A 16335-nucleotide genomic window follows, 5' to 3' on the forward strand; every position below is an offset into this window, starting at 1 on the left:
TTCACTTTGAGGTTTGCGCGATCCGATGGGTCGGGAGAGGCTGAATGTAAGGTCCCGGAGTATAGACATCCACAATCACAGGCCAAGAATAGGCCCGTCACCGACATGGACGGTATTTTTGGAGGCAGTTTGACTTTTTGACTTTGTTGTCTAGGGAAGTGCCAAGAGAGATTGGGACCTACCAGGTGGATACGCTTTTCAGGAGGTCGTCGTCGTTAACTCGGCCGTAGTCTGAGATGCGAAGAGCGCGAGATCGTGTTGTTGATATCAGGGAGAGAGCGAGAAGGAGGGCAATGGATCAAAACTGAACAGAGGAACTTCAAGAACAAGATATCGTCGAGGACTGCAGCTGCCCGTCGGAGGGGGGGGACACCCGCCGGCTTTTGTAGATGAACTCTAGATTTCCCCATATTCTTGAACTGGAAAGCCAACCCCTGCTTGTTTGACCTCGTCTGGAGTTTAGTCCAGGATAAGAAGTGTTTGCTCAACAAAATGCCAGGAAGGCGCTTCTGTCTTCAGCATTGTCACGGTGTAAGGCCGAGTGGGAGGAGTTGGGATGCAGATGTCAAGGGTGGCCAGAGCGTGCACCACCGTAACCAAACTTTGGGAGGCACCACCCACGCCCCGGCCAGCCACTGTGAACGGCGCCTGCCTCGCCTGTGAACCGTGAAGAACCCCTCTCAGCCGAGCCGGCGCCGGAAAGATCGGGTGGAGGGATGGACCAAGCCGAAGAGCTCTCGCGACTCCCGGACTCATCATGGGTGCCCCGGTCCCGTATCAAATGCATCCACACACATCGATCCGAACCAGAGGGACACGGGGGCTCGAAGGGAGATGGCAGTGGGTGGTAACAGCGCAGCTGTCTCAGCTGTCAGAAGATTATGATGAATCTGGGTGGAATAGAAAGCATTGTTTTGTGGTCATGTGCCGTCGCGGAGGGTTAACTCTGAGATGGCTATATCCCAGATGCTTTGCGCAGAAACTTTCTGATAGCTTCGAATCCATCATGGATCACCCATTGTCCGGCTTTAAAAGTAGCAGATAAGCTTCACACTTCCCCAAATGCCAACAGCGGATCCGGTTCGCCGTTACCAGCCGGATCCCCGGTAATCTGGCACAACAACAAGGCAGCCCTGACGATCGTTCACTAGCGCCGGTAGTTCGCATTGATTCTGCGACTTCTTGACCATTCGACAAAGGGACACTCAACCATGATGAGGGATGACGAGAAACTCAAGTGAAGAGTGATATTAACTTTATTTACTATATCATAAAATCCTGGCCGTTTGGGCCATGCCCAGGACCAAGAACAGACAAGGGACCGGATATCCAATGTCTGAAGAGACCGAAAGACCATCATGAAAAGTGATGGCATGTAGCACTACTTTCATGCACCAAAAGTCCCGAGAGCAAAGGGGACAAAGGTGTTTGGTAATAGTAGGGCGAAATGTTTATCTTGGCACGATAAAATCCTTCAACACATGAGCGTAGGTATATGAGCCCAATGTTGTACACACTAATGCCGTTCAAGTTCACAAGGGGAGAGCGCAAGGGGAAGTGAGATCCGGAATCCATGGGTAACTGACCTGGGAGGAAAGGTGGGACTTTTTCACACTGGAAGAAAGCAAAACTGGGTATCATTTGTTATTCACAACGTCTGAAAGCAACCTTGGGACATCTGCTACGGCGGAAGTAGGCAGTTCATTTGACCCTGATCTGATTTTGGTATGTCCAATACGCCAACCGATAGTGTAAACGCCATGTCCCAACCGTATTCGATCACACCATGAGGTCAAATTTAGACCTTGATGGCGTTCTCGAGAGCCTTCTTGCGCTTGGCAATCTTCATCTGGGACTTGATGCCCATGATGCCACCACCCCACTGGCGGCGAGCCTGCTCGTTCTTCTCGACGTAGCCCTCCTTGATGGCGGAGACGAGCTTGGCGAGCTCGTTCTTGTCCTCAGTGCGGACCTCAGTGATGGCGAGGACGGCAGCGGTCTGAGAGATAACATGTTAGTTCACTGCATGCTGTATATGCGGGATTGCCGGATGCTTCATACCTTCTTGTGGACGACAGTGCCGAGACGAGCCTTGCCCTTGATGATGGCATAGGGGATGCCCATCTTGCGGCAGAGAGCGGGGAGGAAGACAACGAGCTCGATGGGGTCGACATCGTTGGGGATCAGGACGAGGGAAGCCTTCTTGTTCTCAATGAGGCCAACAACGTGGTTGAGACCGTACTTGACAACGTAGGGCTTCTTGGAGACATCCTCCTTCTTCTTGCCCTCCTTGATGGCGGTAGCCTCCTGGAGGAGACGCTCCTTCTTCTCGGTCTTGGTCTCAGGGCGGTACTTGTTGAGGAGCTTGAAAGCCTGGGCAGCGGTGTTCTTGTCGAGAACCTGCTGGAACTGGGCGAGCGCAGGAGGGACCTTCAAGCGCATGTTGAGGATCTTCTTCTGGCGCTGGAGGCGGACATACTCGGGCCACTTCACCATGCGCGAGAGGTTGCGCTTGGGCTGGATGGCCTGGCCAATGCCGAAGTTGCGGGGGCGCTTCTCGATGAGAGGGTTCTATCTGCATGTTAGCACACCGAGACTCGGGCACGTTGCCATGAGGCAGATGGGGATGGAGCTGATTTTGCTTACCTTGGGCGCCTTCTTGCTGCCAGCCTTTCCCTGGGGGAAGGGGGCCGGAGCGGCCTTCTTGCCAGACTTGGGAGGCTATCATTGAGAAGAAGACATCAGTAAATGTTTTGGTCCATTTGACTTCAGTCTTCGTTAACTCTAGAGAGTGGCCGGGCAAGCATTTCTGCCATGCACGCGAATCCAACTCAAGCCAGGTCATCACCCGCGGCCCCGAAGGACCGACGAGCGGAAAACATGCAACTCAATCAGAGATCGAGAGCATTCCCAACAATTCCCACATGCGCGCGTCGGAAAGACGATTGCAGAGGTCGTGAGTATCGAGTCGTAGTCGTTTAGGTGCTTACCATTTTGATTATCGGCGTTGGCTCAGGTTCCTAAGTGTACGTGAGGTGCAACAGTCAAAGATTCAAAATCGAGAATTCCAACGCGCGGAGAAAAAGTGGTGGTGAATTTTTAGGGTTGGCGGATATTTTGCGGCTGGTGTCCACTCTGTGGGGGCTGACAGGCCGTCGAGCTGTGGCTGGATTGAGGACAGGGTGGGGCGTTACAGCAAGCTTCTTCTTGGACACACCCCTTGGCGTATTATCATTAACATCGCTTATCGCATTTTTTGGTCAGGTCCTGGCCCGTCTTAAACGCTGATGCCTTCCTTTGAAGTGAACCCGGATCTGGACACTTTTAAATCCAGCGGGCGATTCTCCCAGCATAATAAAATCCGCGGATTAAGGAAAACCTGAATATTTCGACGACAACCCATCTCAGTCTTGCACTCCTCGTCACCCTTCACCTTCGCCAAGATGGCTCCAGCACTTTGCGCCATCTGCAAAACCGAGCGAGCAAACATCAAGCGCCCAAAGAACCACGCCAGAGTCTGCAAGGGCTGCTTTCTCACACTATTCGAGGAGGAAGTTCATCACACCATCATATCATCAAAGCTTTTCTACCCAGGCGAGAGGGTAGCTATCGGCGCATCAGGCGGCAAGGACTCGACTGTGCTCGCTTCCGTTCTCAAGACTCTCAACGAACGATACAACTACGGACTCGAACTTGTTCTGCTCAGTATCGATGAAGGCATCAAGGGTTACCGGGACGACTCCCTGGAGACGGTCAAGCGAAACGCCGTGCAGTACGACATGCCGCTGAAGATCGTAGGGTACGATGAGCTCTACGGGTGGACCATGGACCAGGTCGTCGAGACCATCGGCAAGAAGGGCAACTGCACATACTGCGGTGTTTTCCGACGACAGGCGCTCGATCGCGGAGCCAAGATGCTCGACATCAAGCACGTGGTGACGGGACATAATGCCGATGATGTGGCCGAGACGATCCTCATGAACCTGCTCCGTGGAGATATGGGACGCCTGGCGCGGAGTACGAACATTGTGACTGGAGACGACAGTTCCGATGTCAAGAGGAGCAAGCCGCTCAAGTATGCTTACGAAAAGGAGATTGTCATGTATGCGCATCACAAGAAGTTGGACTACTTCAGCACAGAGTGCATTTACAGCCCGGAGGCGTTTCGTGGCAGCGCAAGAGCTCTGATCAAGCAGCTGGAGAGGATACGACCGAGCGCCATTCTGGATATTCTCCGTAGCGGCGAGGACATGGCGAGACTAGTACCGGGAGAGTCGGCTTCATCTTGTGGTTGCAAGGGCAAGTCCAAGACACCCGCGGCAACTGCTGCAGAGGATGATGGTGGCATTGGCGGCTGTGGTTCAAACGGAGCTGCCTCTGGCAATGAGATGGCCGCCATGGAGAAGCAGCTGAGAGAGAACGAGGCTGCCGAAGGGCTCGAGGTTGATGTCTCAAAGCTCTCCCTGGCCGGCAAGGCAGCGGAATCAGAGACAGATGGTGCAGTGCCCTTGAAGACGAACAAGAACTCCAAGCCAGTAACACGACAGACATTGGGTAACTGCAAGCGCTGCGGTTACATGTCTAGTCAGGAGGTTTGTCAGGCGTGCATGCTATTGGAGGGTCTCAACAAGAATAGAGCACAGATTCAGATCTGAAAAGCATTCTATACTCTGTGGAAGCACCATTAGGCAGTGCTGTCTACCTAGCCTGTATCTAAGCGTTCTGTTTTCCCGCACGGCTGGTATGGTCCGAACAAGGCGCCGTATTGATATCGTGGAACGTAACGGTAAGTGTCGTCGGTGCGGTCGTCGTGATATCGTGGGTGAGCCTGGTTCTCTCGATAATCCTCTCGACTTTCCGCCCTGGAAGTTGCTGTTTTGAACGTCGTTTGACCAATCACGAAAATCGTTTCTCAACCTGAAGATGCTTGTGTAAGTTCATCTGTCTTGCAAATGGTGGGATACAGAGCAACATACTCTCCATGGGTTGTTGTACTCAAACCCATAGGGCGCATCTGCGGCATCCGTTTGCCCTCGTAACCATCCGGTAAGTCTGCGGTCGCGGTCCATCACTATAAAAGCACCAATCGTCAGTTGCTGTCAGGGTGGATGTGCGCGAAGGTTTGTCATGACTCGTGTAATTCGCAGGTATAAGTGGTTCGTACTTTGCTATACAACAGTTAGCCCATGACATCTACGAGTGGCAGAGGGTTCGACGTACTCTATCCCAGGTATCCAACGACCATCTCGCCTTCTTGCCGCCGTTCTGGGCGGTCTTGATGGCAGACAGGCCGGCGCCCGTGACGCCGAACATCTAGACTTCCGTCAGCGGACCCGAGTTCCCCCACCCCGCTCCGGGCGCACTGATCCGGTGGAGCTTACCGTGACGATGATGGCATAGGGAATGAGGGCCTCGAAGGGGACAGGCATCGCGGCGGTTTTTCTGGACCTAGTCAATTCGGTTAGTTAAGCAGTAACACTGTCTTTGAACACTTCGGAACCGACCTAAAGTCCTATGCGCAGTGGTGTGGTTATGTTGTGGCTTCTCTTGGTGACAATCCGCAGCTCAGCAGTTGGCCGGGATACAGGTCCCAAGTTTGGTGATGGCAGATGGAGCGTCTTGACGAATTGGCGGAGACGGGGCGCGGATGCCTCAGGCGCCCAAAGGACGGGAACTGCATGGAAATGGAGCTTTCGGTCGCATGTTTCCAGTGGAGCAGTGACCCCCCCGCCAACCCGCCTGGACCCGCAGGAGCTTGAAGCTTGGCGGTTGCACTACGGATGACTAAGCACGTGAATCCTTGCACGTACATCGGCCCGTAACGTAACTTGGATGGAAAGGGCGTCTGGAACTCCGAAGGGACGGGCAACTTCTCAGGGAGAACACTCCGCGAACAAGAACATTGGCACTTTCAGGACTTACAACGGCCCTCCACGACGAAAGAACTACTACGCGACGCGTCTTTCGACATCACCGACCTAGTGCGACCGCAGAACAAGACGATACACGCAGCCTTGTCCCCCGGATCAGCGCGTTTTCAACCCCCTTTCGAGCTGTCGCAAACAATCACCTGCTTCCAGTAGGCACCAGCTTCTTGCAGCTGCGGCCTCCAAGCACCACAACCACACAAAACATTGTCGCCGATATATAATCTACGGTCGCCTTACGCTACACATTCACCTCCAGGCATGATAACGCCCGAAACACCAACTTTCAGCTAGCGGGTATGAGCGCCCTCTGGCCTGGTTACGCTTGACGAGACTTTGCCAAAGGGGTGCCCGTGCGGGAAGCCAGGTTGGGTGCTGAGAACAAAGCGGACAACCAACAAGAACAAAACAGAACACACAACCTGCAATGGCCGACGAACAACTCAGGGCGGAGGAGCTGCAACAGAGCGTCATGATGTCGGAACAGCAGGTTGAGGCCAGTACCGGTGACGGGGACGTCGCAATGGTCAACCAAGTTACTATTACCTCCGAGATCTCCCAGATCAACGCCCAACCCGAGCCTAGCGAGGCCGACGAAGACCAGGAGATGCACGATGCGCAAGAAGAGAACGATCACCACGACGAAGAAATGGGCGAAGGGGATGATGCCGAACACTCGGACGAAGGCAGCCACGACGGTCATGATGATCACGACGACCACGAAGACTCCGGTGATGAACACGGTGAAGAGGAGGAACACGACGGTGAGGACCACGAGGGGTTCGACGAAGATGCCGAAGGAGACGAGGGCGACTCTGTCCACTCCGAGGAACATACATCGCAACAACACCTACCAAGCGTGGAGGAAGACCATGAAGATGATGAGGACGACGACGACGAGGGTGTCGGTGCTGTCAAAATAAAACCGGGTGAAACTGACCATAGCGAAAGCGAAAGCGAGGAGGAAGACGACCATTCGTCAGCAAGTTCGGCGAGCGTCAGTGATGCGGAATCTGAAGACGAGCCACACTGGGAAGATGCGGCTGAGCACGAACCTGCGGGAGACGAGGACGATGATGATGAGGGTTCCGAAAAGGGAGATAGTGGACTTTGCATGTTCTGTAAACAAGACGAAGACCACGACCCGGCAGAGGAATTCGAAGAGTATCTTGCATGTTCCGGGTGTGGGGAAAACGGTTAGTACATCTTGTTCCCGTAAAATACGAACTGGCAAGAGCAAGAGCTAGAAGCTGACAAGTAGTAGCCCACCAGCAGTGTGCAAGGGAAGCGAATGCTTTGCCCAGTGATCAAGGTACGACTGGAGTCCTCCCGAATTCCATCCACGTGAAATCCAGTTTACTAACAAAACTAGCACCCGACACGTGGAAATGCCCGAATTGCGCCAGTGAAGGGTCACAAACCGCCGCGGGGAAGAATCACGAGCCGACGCAAGTGAATGGGACGGAAACCACTACCTCTACGCACCCCACCACACGCAGGGCCTCAGCACCAAAACTGGCAAGGGACCTTCTGCCTCCCCAAAAACACACAAACCCGGATTCGCACTCCGTCTTCAACCAACTAGTGCTGGATGAGGATCCTATGGATGGATCTCGCGTACTTAGGAAACGTAAGACGTCTTCAGTAGAGCCCACCGAGCACGTAATAGGCCTTAGGAAGCGACGCCGGAACACCGTGGGCACCGAACTTGAAGAAGAGCCCAACGACAGCACAGCCGGCCAGGACGAACAAGCAAGGCCGACATCGGCCCGGTCATTGCGAATTAAGATCTCCAATCCCACGGCCCCGGTCAGCATCGTCAAGAAGACACGAAGCAGCATCTTGCTGCGCATGCGTGTAGACCCCACCAAGCTACAGCAGATAACATCCCAACCACCCAAGGGGAACAGCAAGCGATCAAGTCGGTCTGCTCGATCAGGTCGATCCGGCCGTTCAGGACGTTCTGGGCGCAAGACATCAGGAAGGTCAGGTCGGTCGCGCAGGGCGGCCGCAGCAGAAGCAGATGCAATGGAACCTTCCACGGCACCGTTTGCTAGCGCAAGCTACACCCAACCATTTTATTCTTTCTACGACAAGGAGACGGATGAGCTCAAAGGAAAACCCTACGGCGGCATCCTCACCGACGCCGAGGCGGATACATCTAAGACATTACCGCAGCCCGAGGATCGTCGGCGATTCGATGAAGCGAAACAGATGGCCGAGGAGGAATGGCGACAACGACTTCTGAAGATGCAAGCGGAGGTCGAAGCACCAGTCAAGAAGTCCAAGAAGACCGCCGGTCCAGCCAGCCAAATCGAGTGTATCGAGTTTGGAGGCTGGGAGATCGACACATGGTATGCGGCTCCATATCCCGAGGAATACAGCAGGAACCGGGTCCTATATATCTGCGAGTTTTGCTTAAAGTACATGAACTCCGACTATGTTGCGTGGAGGCATAAGCTCAAGTGCCCCGCGAAACACCCACCAGGCGACGAGATCTATCGCCATGGCTCGATATCTGTGTTCGAGGTTGACGGTCGTAAAAACCCCGTTTATTGCCAGAACCTCTGCTTGCTGGCCAAGCTCTTCCTTGGGTCAAAGACCCTTTACTACGACGTTGAGCCATTCCTCTTCTACGTTCTCTGCGAATATGACCAATATGGCTACCATTTCGTCGGCTACTTCTCCAAGGAGAAGCGAGCCAGCAGTCAGAACAACGTATCCTGTATCCTCACGTTGCCGATTCACCAACGAAAGGGATACGGCAACCTCCTTATCGACTTCTCCTACCTCCTCACCAGGGTCGAGCAAAAGACCGGTTCCCCAGAAAAGCCTCTCTCCGACATGGGCTTGGTTTCCTACCGTAACTACTGGCGCCTAGTTATGTGCAAGTACCTACTCGAGCATTGCTCTGGAGACCCCAAAGAGAAGAAAGGTTTGAGCATCAAAAAGATCTCCGACGACACAGGCCTCACGCCAGACGATGTTATTTCGTCACTGGAGGGATTGAGGTGTCTGGTACGCGACCCACAAACCCAAATATACGCCTTCCGCGTCGACTTGCCCTACTGCCGGGAGTATGTTGCGAAGTGGGAAGCGAAGAACTACGTCCAGCTGGAACCCAAAGCTCTTACATGGACTCCGTATGTTATGGGCCGGAGCAACGCTACCAACTTCGAGCTTGGGCCGGCACTGAACGCCATCGCTCCTAGGGAGGACGAGGAGGCCAAGCCAACGGTCGAGGAAGGAACCGTTATCGACGGTGATGCTTCTCAACCGGAAGGTCTGGCAACCCAAGTCCAGAAGATGGAGATCGACACCTCAGCTCCGACTATCCTCGAGTCAACCGAGCCAAACGAGCTCGGCATCATCCAGCCTGAGGTCATCTCTCCTCGCTCGGTTCTTAAGACCAACGGTCTCTTCCCCAACGGTTCCGTGCACGGCTCTGTCCACCCCAACGACGACCACGACCGGAAAGCCAAGACCGAACCGGACGCCGACGGCGAAAACAAAGAGAACCCCGACGACTGGATGGCCCAGTACGAGGGTATCCCACCCACTCGCTTCGAGGTCGTTCCACCTCTCAACACTTCCAGGCGCGGAGCCGGCGGCGACCGCATCCGCAACACCGTCCCCCGTCCACCAGCCGTCCGCACCAACAGCGGTAGCGCCGCCCGGCCACGAAACCCTCGTCGTACGAGCGGTGTCCGCCGCGTATCTTCCGCCGCCAAGCCCCGCAACAGCAGCAGCAGCAGCAAGCGCAAAGCGGGCGGCACCGGTCGCGGGCCTGGCCGTTGGCCCAAGGGTACCAAGAAGAGCGACTACGGCAACGCCGAGAGTGGCCCTGGTTTTCCTCCTGGTTGGTTGGAAAAGCAGAAATCTCTTGAGGGTACGACCCCCAAGAAGGAGGGTGAGGAGGGGATGAAGGATACCGTGCATGTTACCCCTACTGCGGAGAGCGCCGCCGTTTCCAGTTCCGGTGGTAGTGGCAGTGGAAGTGGAAGCCGTAGTGCCAGCTCTTCTGGCGCAAACGGAAATGGAGAGGACACGGGAAGCGCCGATAACGGCAACAGTATTAATGGCGGCGGAGACGAACAAGCAGATATTACCATGAAGGATGACGACAATTAGGAATCAGTAGCGTTATCGTGGAGGCCGGAGGTGATGATAAGGGGAATTAGAGGGGGGAAGGGAGGAGCAAGGGCAACACCAAGAGGATAACCAAGAGAAAGACCACGGAAAGTGGTAAGCTTTGGGTCTCCTCATCCCGCTTTGGCTGGCCGCCCTGCTTCAGCGCCGTCAGCGCCGCCATCATGGAGGACGAAAGCCGACACACAATCTGCTGTCGATGGAATTCGGGAAGAGACGACCAATCTATCGTCTGAGAGGTCGAAACTCGAGGAGAGACTCTCGAAAGAGAAAGCCGAGCGAGCTTTGGAGGGTCGCGATCGTTCTGCTTCGGCTCCGGACGTCCGTGATTATCGACCGCGGTCGCCTCGGGGGACAAAAGCCGATAGAGCTATGGGAAAGCGACCTGCTTCAGTTCCACATGCCCCCAGGGATCTATCGCCGCCTGCGTGGAGGACGAAAGCCGAAAGGGGTCCGGCGGCTGTTTCGGACAATCGGCATGATCGACCGCCGTCTTGGAGGACAAAGCCTGATAGACCATATTGGCGTGACCCGGGTTACGGCACCGTCGACTGGTATCTCAGGAGTAGTCGTCATGACGAGGATGGTGATGGCGGTGATGGCGGTGGCAGCGGTGGTGGTGATGATGATGGCGGCGATGACAAGTCCTGACCGGTTCCCCTCCCAAACATTTCGATGCCCTCTTCTCTTCTTATCTCCTGTCATCTTCTTCGGCTTCATGATGTTTTACTTTTCTACTCTACTACTTTATCTTGTTGTTATGTCTTTTTAAAGAGGGGGGAAAGCAAGCTGGCTTGAAAGCTTTATTACCATTCTTCGTTTTTCATTTATTGAAGATTAGGGGCTGATGGGGGGCATCAAGGGATAGGTAGGCCATGGCGTCGGTTGGTCAATAGGAGTCTGGTTGGTCGGTTGGCTGGTTGCTGGTTTAGGTCCATAGCATTTGATAGCGAGGGGCATCTTCCTCTTATGTCTTTAGCATCAACTTGAATGTGATGCGCAGTAGTTAATCAACCTCGGGGTTCTCGATCGCAAGTGATGCATAGTGACTGGTGTGGTGATTGTTTTCAGCGAGCCCGTTAAATCTACTGTGCTGGCCTAGTAAATCTACGGTCTACTTCAAGCTTGACTTCTTCACCAGAATCTTCCAGTGCCCATGCGAGAAAAAGAAGCAGCATAGGAAAAGAGATAACTGCTTCTTCCGCAAAGCTCACTAGAAAAGCTCAGGAGCTTGAAAACGCAATCGGTAGTCTTGGGGATAGAGAAATAAGGCAGTTCCGTCATAACAATGGCCGCCGCCCTCAAGTGCAAGCTGGGTTGACTTCCTATCATACGTATTCGTTACTCTACCTCCCGCGTTTGGGAGTATCGCGGGGCTAGCGTTTCTACGCTCGATGGGAAATGAATCACTTGAGACTTAGGAATAGTAATGGTGATTAACGCCTTCGAGATTCTGATGTTATCAGGACGGTACGGGAGGAGTTCATATCATAGCCCGTGCTATTTAGTATTTTTGCTGCGGCTTTGGTGTGGGTACCATAGATTTAACGAAAAGATACAGTTAGATTTAACGGGCTCGGTTTTCAGCCGTGATAGCTTCAAGTGCCTTCACTTCCATTGCTTCCATTTCTAGAAGAATACCCATTAACAAACCAAAAATCTCCACAAGGGTGTTCCACTGCATATGCAGCCATTTCTGCCCTTCTGATTTGCTTTCCTTTCATCCACGAATGATTTTCCCCCGTTCGTCACTTGTCCCGTTGCAAAAGAGCTTTGCTCCTCAGGGCGAGTCGTGAATGTTTACGTCATTTTGCTGGAACTCTCAGGGCCTCTTCTGCAGGACAACAAGGTTCCATAGAAATCCAGGAACGAGAGTACATCATTGGAGCTGAGCTCATGGACCCCGTTTCTTATGTCAGTCAGGCACATTTTATGGAGTAAATTCTGGATGACATAAGAAGAAGGTTATTGTTGGGCATGATTTTCTTCTCATTGACAATGTTTGACTGGTCGAAACGAGAAAAGAGGGAGCAGCTTGTTTGAGAAGGAGCCTGATGTCCGGGAAAGGGGGATGCCGAACGATGGGCAGTGACATGACGGGAGTTGAGTGGAATCGGGGGATCCGGTCGCGCCAAGCCACTCACGGCGGTCTTTCAGTCGTCACCGCAGCAGCGCAGCTCGCCCGCCCAGGATGGCGCAGGGCATCAGACTCGGAGGGGTCGGTCAACACATGACAAACATTTCGGTATTTGTTATAGGACATGGTCGTCGACGGACATAAAAGACTGACAGTGGGTTGGGTTCGGATACTTGGACTACTGTACACCCCATAATGATCGGCTACGTTATAAGCTGCCGAAAGGGGTCTAGCACTAACAGGCGGGTAATCTTGAAAGAGGAGAACATCAACCGGGAATGATAGTGCCTTGTTAGGACCGAACCAGCTGCGTAATTTCATGGCTGGGAAGAGGGATTTCTACCCAAAGATACATCTCGGGAACAAGCTCGGATATTTCTACCTGTACTAGTCTTTGACCAAAAGGCTGGTGGTTAGTGAGAAGGCTTCTAACCAAGTTGCGCATTGGACCTGAACTTGCTTGCGCGTCGCAGTCATTGTCACATTGTAACAAGCTCGCTGCGGCCCCTCTCTTTCTTCTTCCTGTTCCTCCAAACATCACCTAATCACCTGCTCCCATTGACGCCTCCTACTTTCACACGCCAATCTTCCAACCTAATCTCCAGGACAACCGCATTTCAACCTTTCCCACTCCCCGGCGCCGCTGTCCTGTCGACGGACGAGGATCCCCAGACGACCAATTTACCCCAGAGTTTAGAACAAGACCGACCCCCGAACCTGCGCGCTCCAGACCACACGGCAAAAGACCAAGGCAAAGCTAAAAGTCGAGCGAATATAATTTGAACCACGGCCTACCGTAGTACCTTGTGAGCGGCGCAGACCGATCGCCAACCATCGCACTACGTATCCGACGGCATCCAGCCATCCAGCATCTGCGACCACCTTCCCTGCCCGTCTGTAATTGCCATAGCTCCACTGCGGACTGGTCGTAATCAGACGTTAAGCACGACACGCAATCGTTCCGCCGAGCGAGACTCCCCCGACACAGTCTCTCATTCTTCTCTTTCCTTTGACATCGATCTATCAGTTTACGAAGAAGCCCGCCCATCATGTCCAAAGTAATTCGCAGCGTCAAAAACGTCACAAAGGGTTACTCGGCCGCCCAGGTCAAAGTGCGCGATGGTGGGTCATTCCGAGCTTTCTCTCTGCTGTCTCTCTCCTTCTCCCACCCGCTGCGCGCTCTCCCCCTGCGGTGATGCCATGTCGTCCTTGGCATTGTGCGCATCTGCTTAACACATCACCACCTCGTTTGGAGACATGACTTGACTGACATGGACGCTTTCGATTGATTCTAGCGACAAGTAACGACCCATGGGGACCTACAGGAACCCAGATGGGGCAAATCGCCCAGATGACGTACGGCACGTAAGTTCACCGTCTCGAGCCGACTACACCGAGTTCCCGTTAATGACTTGTTGTACCGACTGCAGAAGCACCGAGTTCTACGAAATTATGGACATGCTCGACAAGCGACTGAACGATAAGGGCAAGAACTGGCGTCACGTCCTCAAGGCCTTGAAGGTTATGGACTACATTCTGCACGAGGGATCCGAGATGGTGGTTACGTGGGCCAAGCAGAACATCTTTGTCATCAAGACGCTGCGCGAGTTCATGTACATTGACGAGGACGGCAAGGACGTTGGCAACAATGGTAGGGAACACACGCCAATTCGGGGCCTTGTTTGCAGTATGCTGACATTCTTCTACCAGTCCGTGTCGCTGCCAAGGATCTTACTGCGCTGCTCCTGGACGAGGAGAGGTTGCGCGAGGAGCGTACTGACCGAAGAGCCTGGAAATCCCGTATGCAGTACGGAGAGGAGATGCCCCAGCACCACGCCGAACCGTCGCGTCCCCGCCCCAGGCAGCACAGAGCACAGTATGCCGACGAGGACGATGCAGAGTACAAGTTGGCGATCGAGGCGAGCAAATACCAAGAGGAGGAGGACAGGAAGCGACGTGAAAGGGCTCTTGCCGAGGTGGACGACGATGATCTCGCCAAGGCCATCAAGCTCAGCAAGGAAGAAGAGGAGCGAAGGCGGCGGGAACTCGAGGAGACGAACGCTTCCGCCTTGTTCGATGATACACCAGCGCAGACCACCCAGCCTCAGTTCACCGGTTTCAACCAGGGCTATCAGCAAGGCAGCGCGGTGGATTTCTTTGCTAACCCACTTGATCAGAACCAGCTCCAGGCTCAACAAACTGCTTACATGAACAATGCATTCACCGGGTACGGGCAGCAACCAATGGGATATCAACAGACGGGATACCAGAACGGCTTCCAGAACGGCTTCCAGCCCCAGCCTACCGGCATGTACGATCCTTACGGTCAACAACAGCAGCAGCAGCAGCCCCAAGGATTCATGTCCCAGCCAACGGGCTACAACCCATACTCGAACCAGCAGCAACAGCAACAGCAGCCCCAGTTTGACAATTCCTCGTCGACATTGCAGCCTGGTAGCAACAACCCTTGGGCCAGCAACAACAACAACCAGCAGTCGTCAGCCCTCAAGCCGGCGCCGACAGGCTCGAACAACCCATTCGCGCAGAAGTCGCCATACAAGGCGCCATCGATGCCGGCATTGAGCAGCCTCCCCGAGCAAAAGACGCTATCAACCTTCCCCCAGATCTCCGTTACTTCCTCTAATTCGCCATTTAATACCTTTGGATCTCAATCCCAGCAACAGCAGCAGCAACCCCAGCAGCAACAACCCCAGTTTCAACAGCAACCGCAGCAGCCCCAGCGAGAACTCAGCGAACACGAGCAGAAGCTTAACGCCCTGCTCGCCAGCGGAGACGGTATGGACACATTCGGCAACACGGGTAATCTCCGTATTCCGGCGCAACATACCGCCCCTGGAACGTTTGTCAACAGTGCAGGTGCTGGCCTGAACAGGATTACGGCCGAGGCGACGGGCAACAACCCTTTCTTGAAGCAGCAGTTCACGGGTATGCCGACGGTGTCGTACGGAGGTCAGCAGATGCCTGCGGCCACGGGGCCGGCTGGCATGGGCATGAACGTGGGTTTTGGGGGCTATCAGCAGCAGCAGATGGGTAACAGCAACCCATTCGCGGCGGGTGGTCAACAGCAGCAGAGGCAACAGCAGGGCGGTGGGGGTGATTTGATCTCTTTCTAGGAGGAGGGAGATGAAGATGCTGGTGATGCGAAGAGTGCTCAAAGGTCGAGGAACTGAGTGGAGAGCTTTTTTCCTGGAGGAGCAGTCCGGTGAACCGGGGAGAATGCAGAGATTGAGAACCAGGTGGGAGAGAGAGAGAGGAATAGAGTTATTGGGTAGGGAAGTGGCTCCAAAACTTGAGTTGCGTTGTTGTTTTCATGGTGTATAGGGTTGGGATTTTGTTTGTATGGTATTATTCTAGAGACCCCCAGTTACTTTTTTCTTATTTTTCCAAAGACGCATTTTTTACACGAGAGTTCAGTGTTTTGACGTACATGTTGTGTTTGGGTTATAGGTAGAATCCAGTTTCGTAGACGACATTGACAGAAGCAGCATGGTTGATTTTCAAGGCACCGAGAGAAAACGAACAGCGCGACGAGGTAGTCGAGTAACTTCAGGTAGATACTGGTGATAATGGCAAGAAAGTCCGAGACAACACAACCACACATGAACCTTTGAGAACGGCCGAGAAGATGAGAACAAACAACTCGTCAACACCGGGGGATTTATACCCTTTTTCAACAATCCGACTTACCACTTACTCATACCACATTTCTTCTTATCACCTCCATCGATGGCCATGAAAGAGCATCATGACCTTTTGGCTAACAACATGCACAATCTCCTCTGAGTGGTCGAACCCATCGTGATCTGTTAGTGATTGTTAAGCAATCCCGCAAGGCAGACTGGCTTATCCGCCAATCAGGTTGCTGAATTGAAATGGACCAGGCGCAAGACTCTAGGCAACTGCGCGGGATGTGGGACCACGTGATGAGGAAGTGCCGTGCTGTTTTGAAGATGAGCAATGAGCACTCGAGGTGTCGGACTGTCGGACGAGAGGAGGGTTTGGGGGGTTTGGGGAGTTTGGGAAGTATAAAGAGATGGGAGATGTATCGACGAAGGGAAAAGAGTCATCTACTATCTTCCTCCTCAACTTTGTTTTTTGACT

General features: G+C 53.6%; 6 protein-coding genes across 6 annotated transcripts; 4 read left to right on the forward strand and 2 right to left on the reverse strand.

The window, feature by feature from the left end:
- Nucleotides 1–1614: 1614 nt before the first annotated feature.
- Nucleotides 1615–3123, reverse strand: B0H65DRAFT_468324 (50S ribosomal protein L30e-like protein). Its single transcript, XM_062826955.1, has 4 exons — nt 2991–3123; nt 2647–2721; nt 2062–2571; nt 1615–1999 (listed from the first exon to the last, which is right to left on the reverse strand). The coding sequence occupies exons 1-4, from the start codon at nt 2991–2993 to the stop codon at nt 1799–1801; spliced, it is 789 nt and encodes a 262-aa protein (XP_062680255.1). The 5' UTR covers nt 2994–3123; the 3' UTR covers nt 1615–1798.
- Nucleotides 3124–3443: 320 nt separating this feature from the next.
- On the forward strand, nt 3444–4655 carry B0H65DRAFT_428213 (uncharacterized protein; the record flags this gene model as incomplete). The annotated part of the gene is made up of 1 exon (XM_062824744.1): nt 3444–4655. One exon carries the CDS (start codon nt 3444–3446, stop codon nt 4653–4655), a length of 1212 nt encoding a protein of 403 aa, XP_062680256.1.
- A 58-nt stretch (nt 4656–4713) lies between these two features.
- On the reverse strand, nt 4714–5429 carry B0H65DRAFT_509566 (uncharacterized protein; the record flags this gene model as incomplete). Its single annotated transcript, XM_062828329.1, has 5 exons — nt 4714–4872; nt 4977–5071; nt 5133–5163; nt 5221–5313; nt 5382–5429. 5 exons carry the CDS (start codon nt 5427–5429, stop codon nt 4714–4716), a joined length of 426 nt encoding a protein of 141 aa, XP_062680257.1.
- An 824-nt stretch (nt 5430–6253) lies between these two features.
- Nucleotides 6254–10167, forward strand: B0H65DRAFT_219918 (uncharacterized protein). The gene is made up of 3 exons (XM_062822037.1): nt 6254–7123; nt 7192–7239; nt 7300–10167. The coding sequence occupies exons 1-3, from the start codon at nt 6355–6357 to the stop codon at nt 10056–10058; spliced, it is 3576 nt and encodes a 1191-aa protein (XP_062680258.1). The 5' UTR covers nt 6254–6354; the 3' UTR covers nt 10059–10167.
- B0H65DRAFT_219919 (uncharacterized protein) lies at nt 10168–11096 on the forward strand. The gene has a single exon (XM_062822038.1). The coding sequence runs from the start codon at nt 10276–10278 to the stop codon at nt 10846–10848; it is 573 nt and encodes a 190-aa protein (XP_062680259.1). The 5' UTR covers nt 10168–10275; the 3' UTR covers nt 10849–11096.
- A 2166-nt stretch (nt 11097–13262) lies between these two features.
- B0H65DRAFT_427733 (ENTH domain-containing protein) lies at nt 13263–15347 on the forward strand (the record flags this gene model as incomplete). Its single annotated transcript, XM_062824705.1, has 4 exons — nt 13263–13335; nt 13509–13578; nt 13644–13900; nt 13924–15347. 4 exons carry the CDS (start codon nt 13263–13265, stop codon nt 15345–15347), a joined length of 1824 nt encoding a protein of 607 aa, XP_062680260.1.
- Nucleotides 15348–16335: the final 988 nt, after the last annotated feature.

Source organism: Neurospora tetraspora (assembly GCF_033439725.1).
Source record: "Neurospora tetraspora strain CBS 560.94 chromosome Unknown B0H65scaffold_5, whole genome shotgun sequence".
Lineage (NCBI taxonomy): Eukaryota > Fungi > Ascomycota > Sordariomycetes > Sordariales > Sordariaceae > Neurospora > Neurospora tetraspora.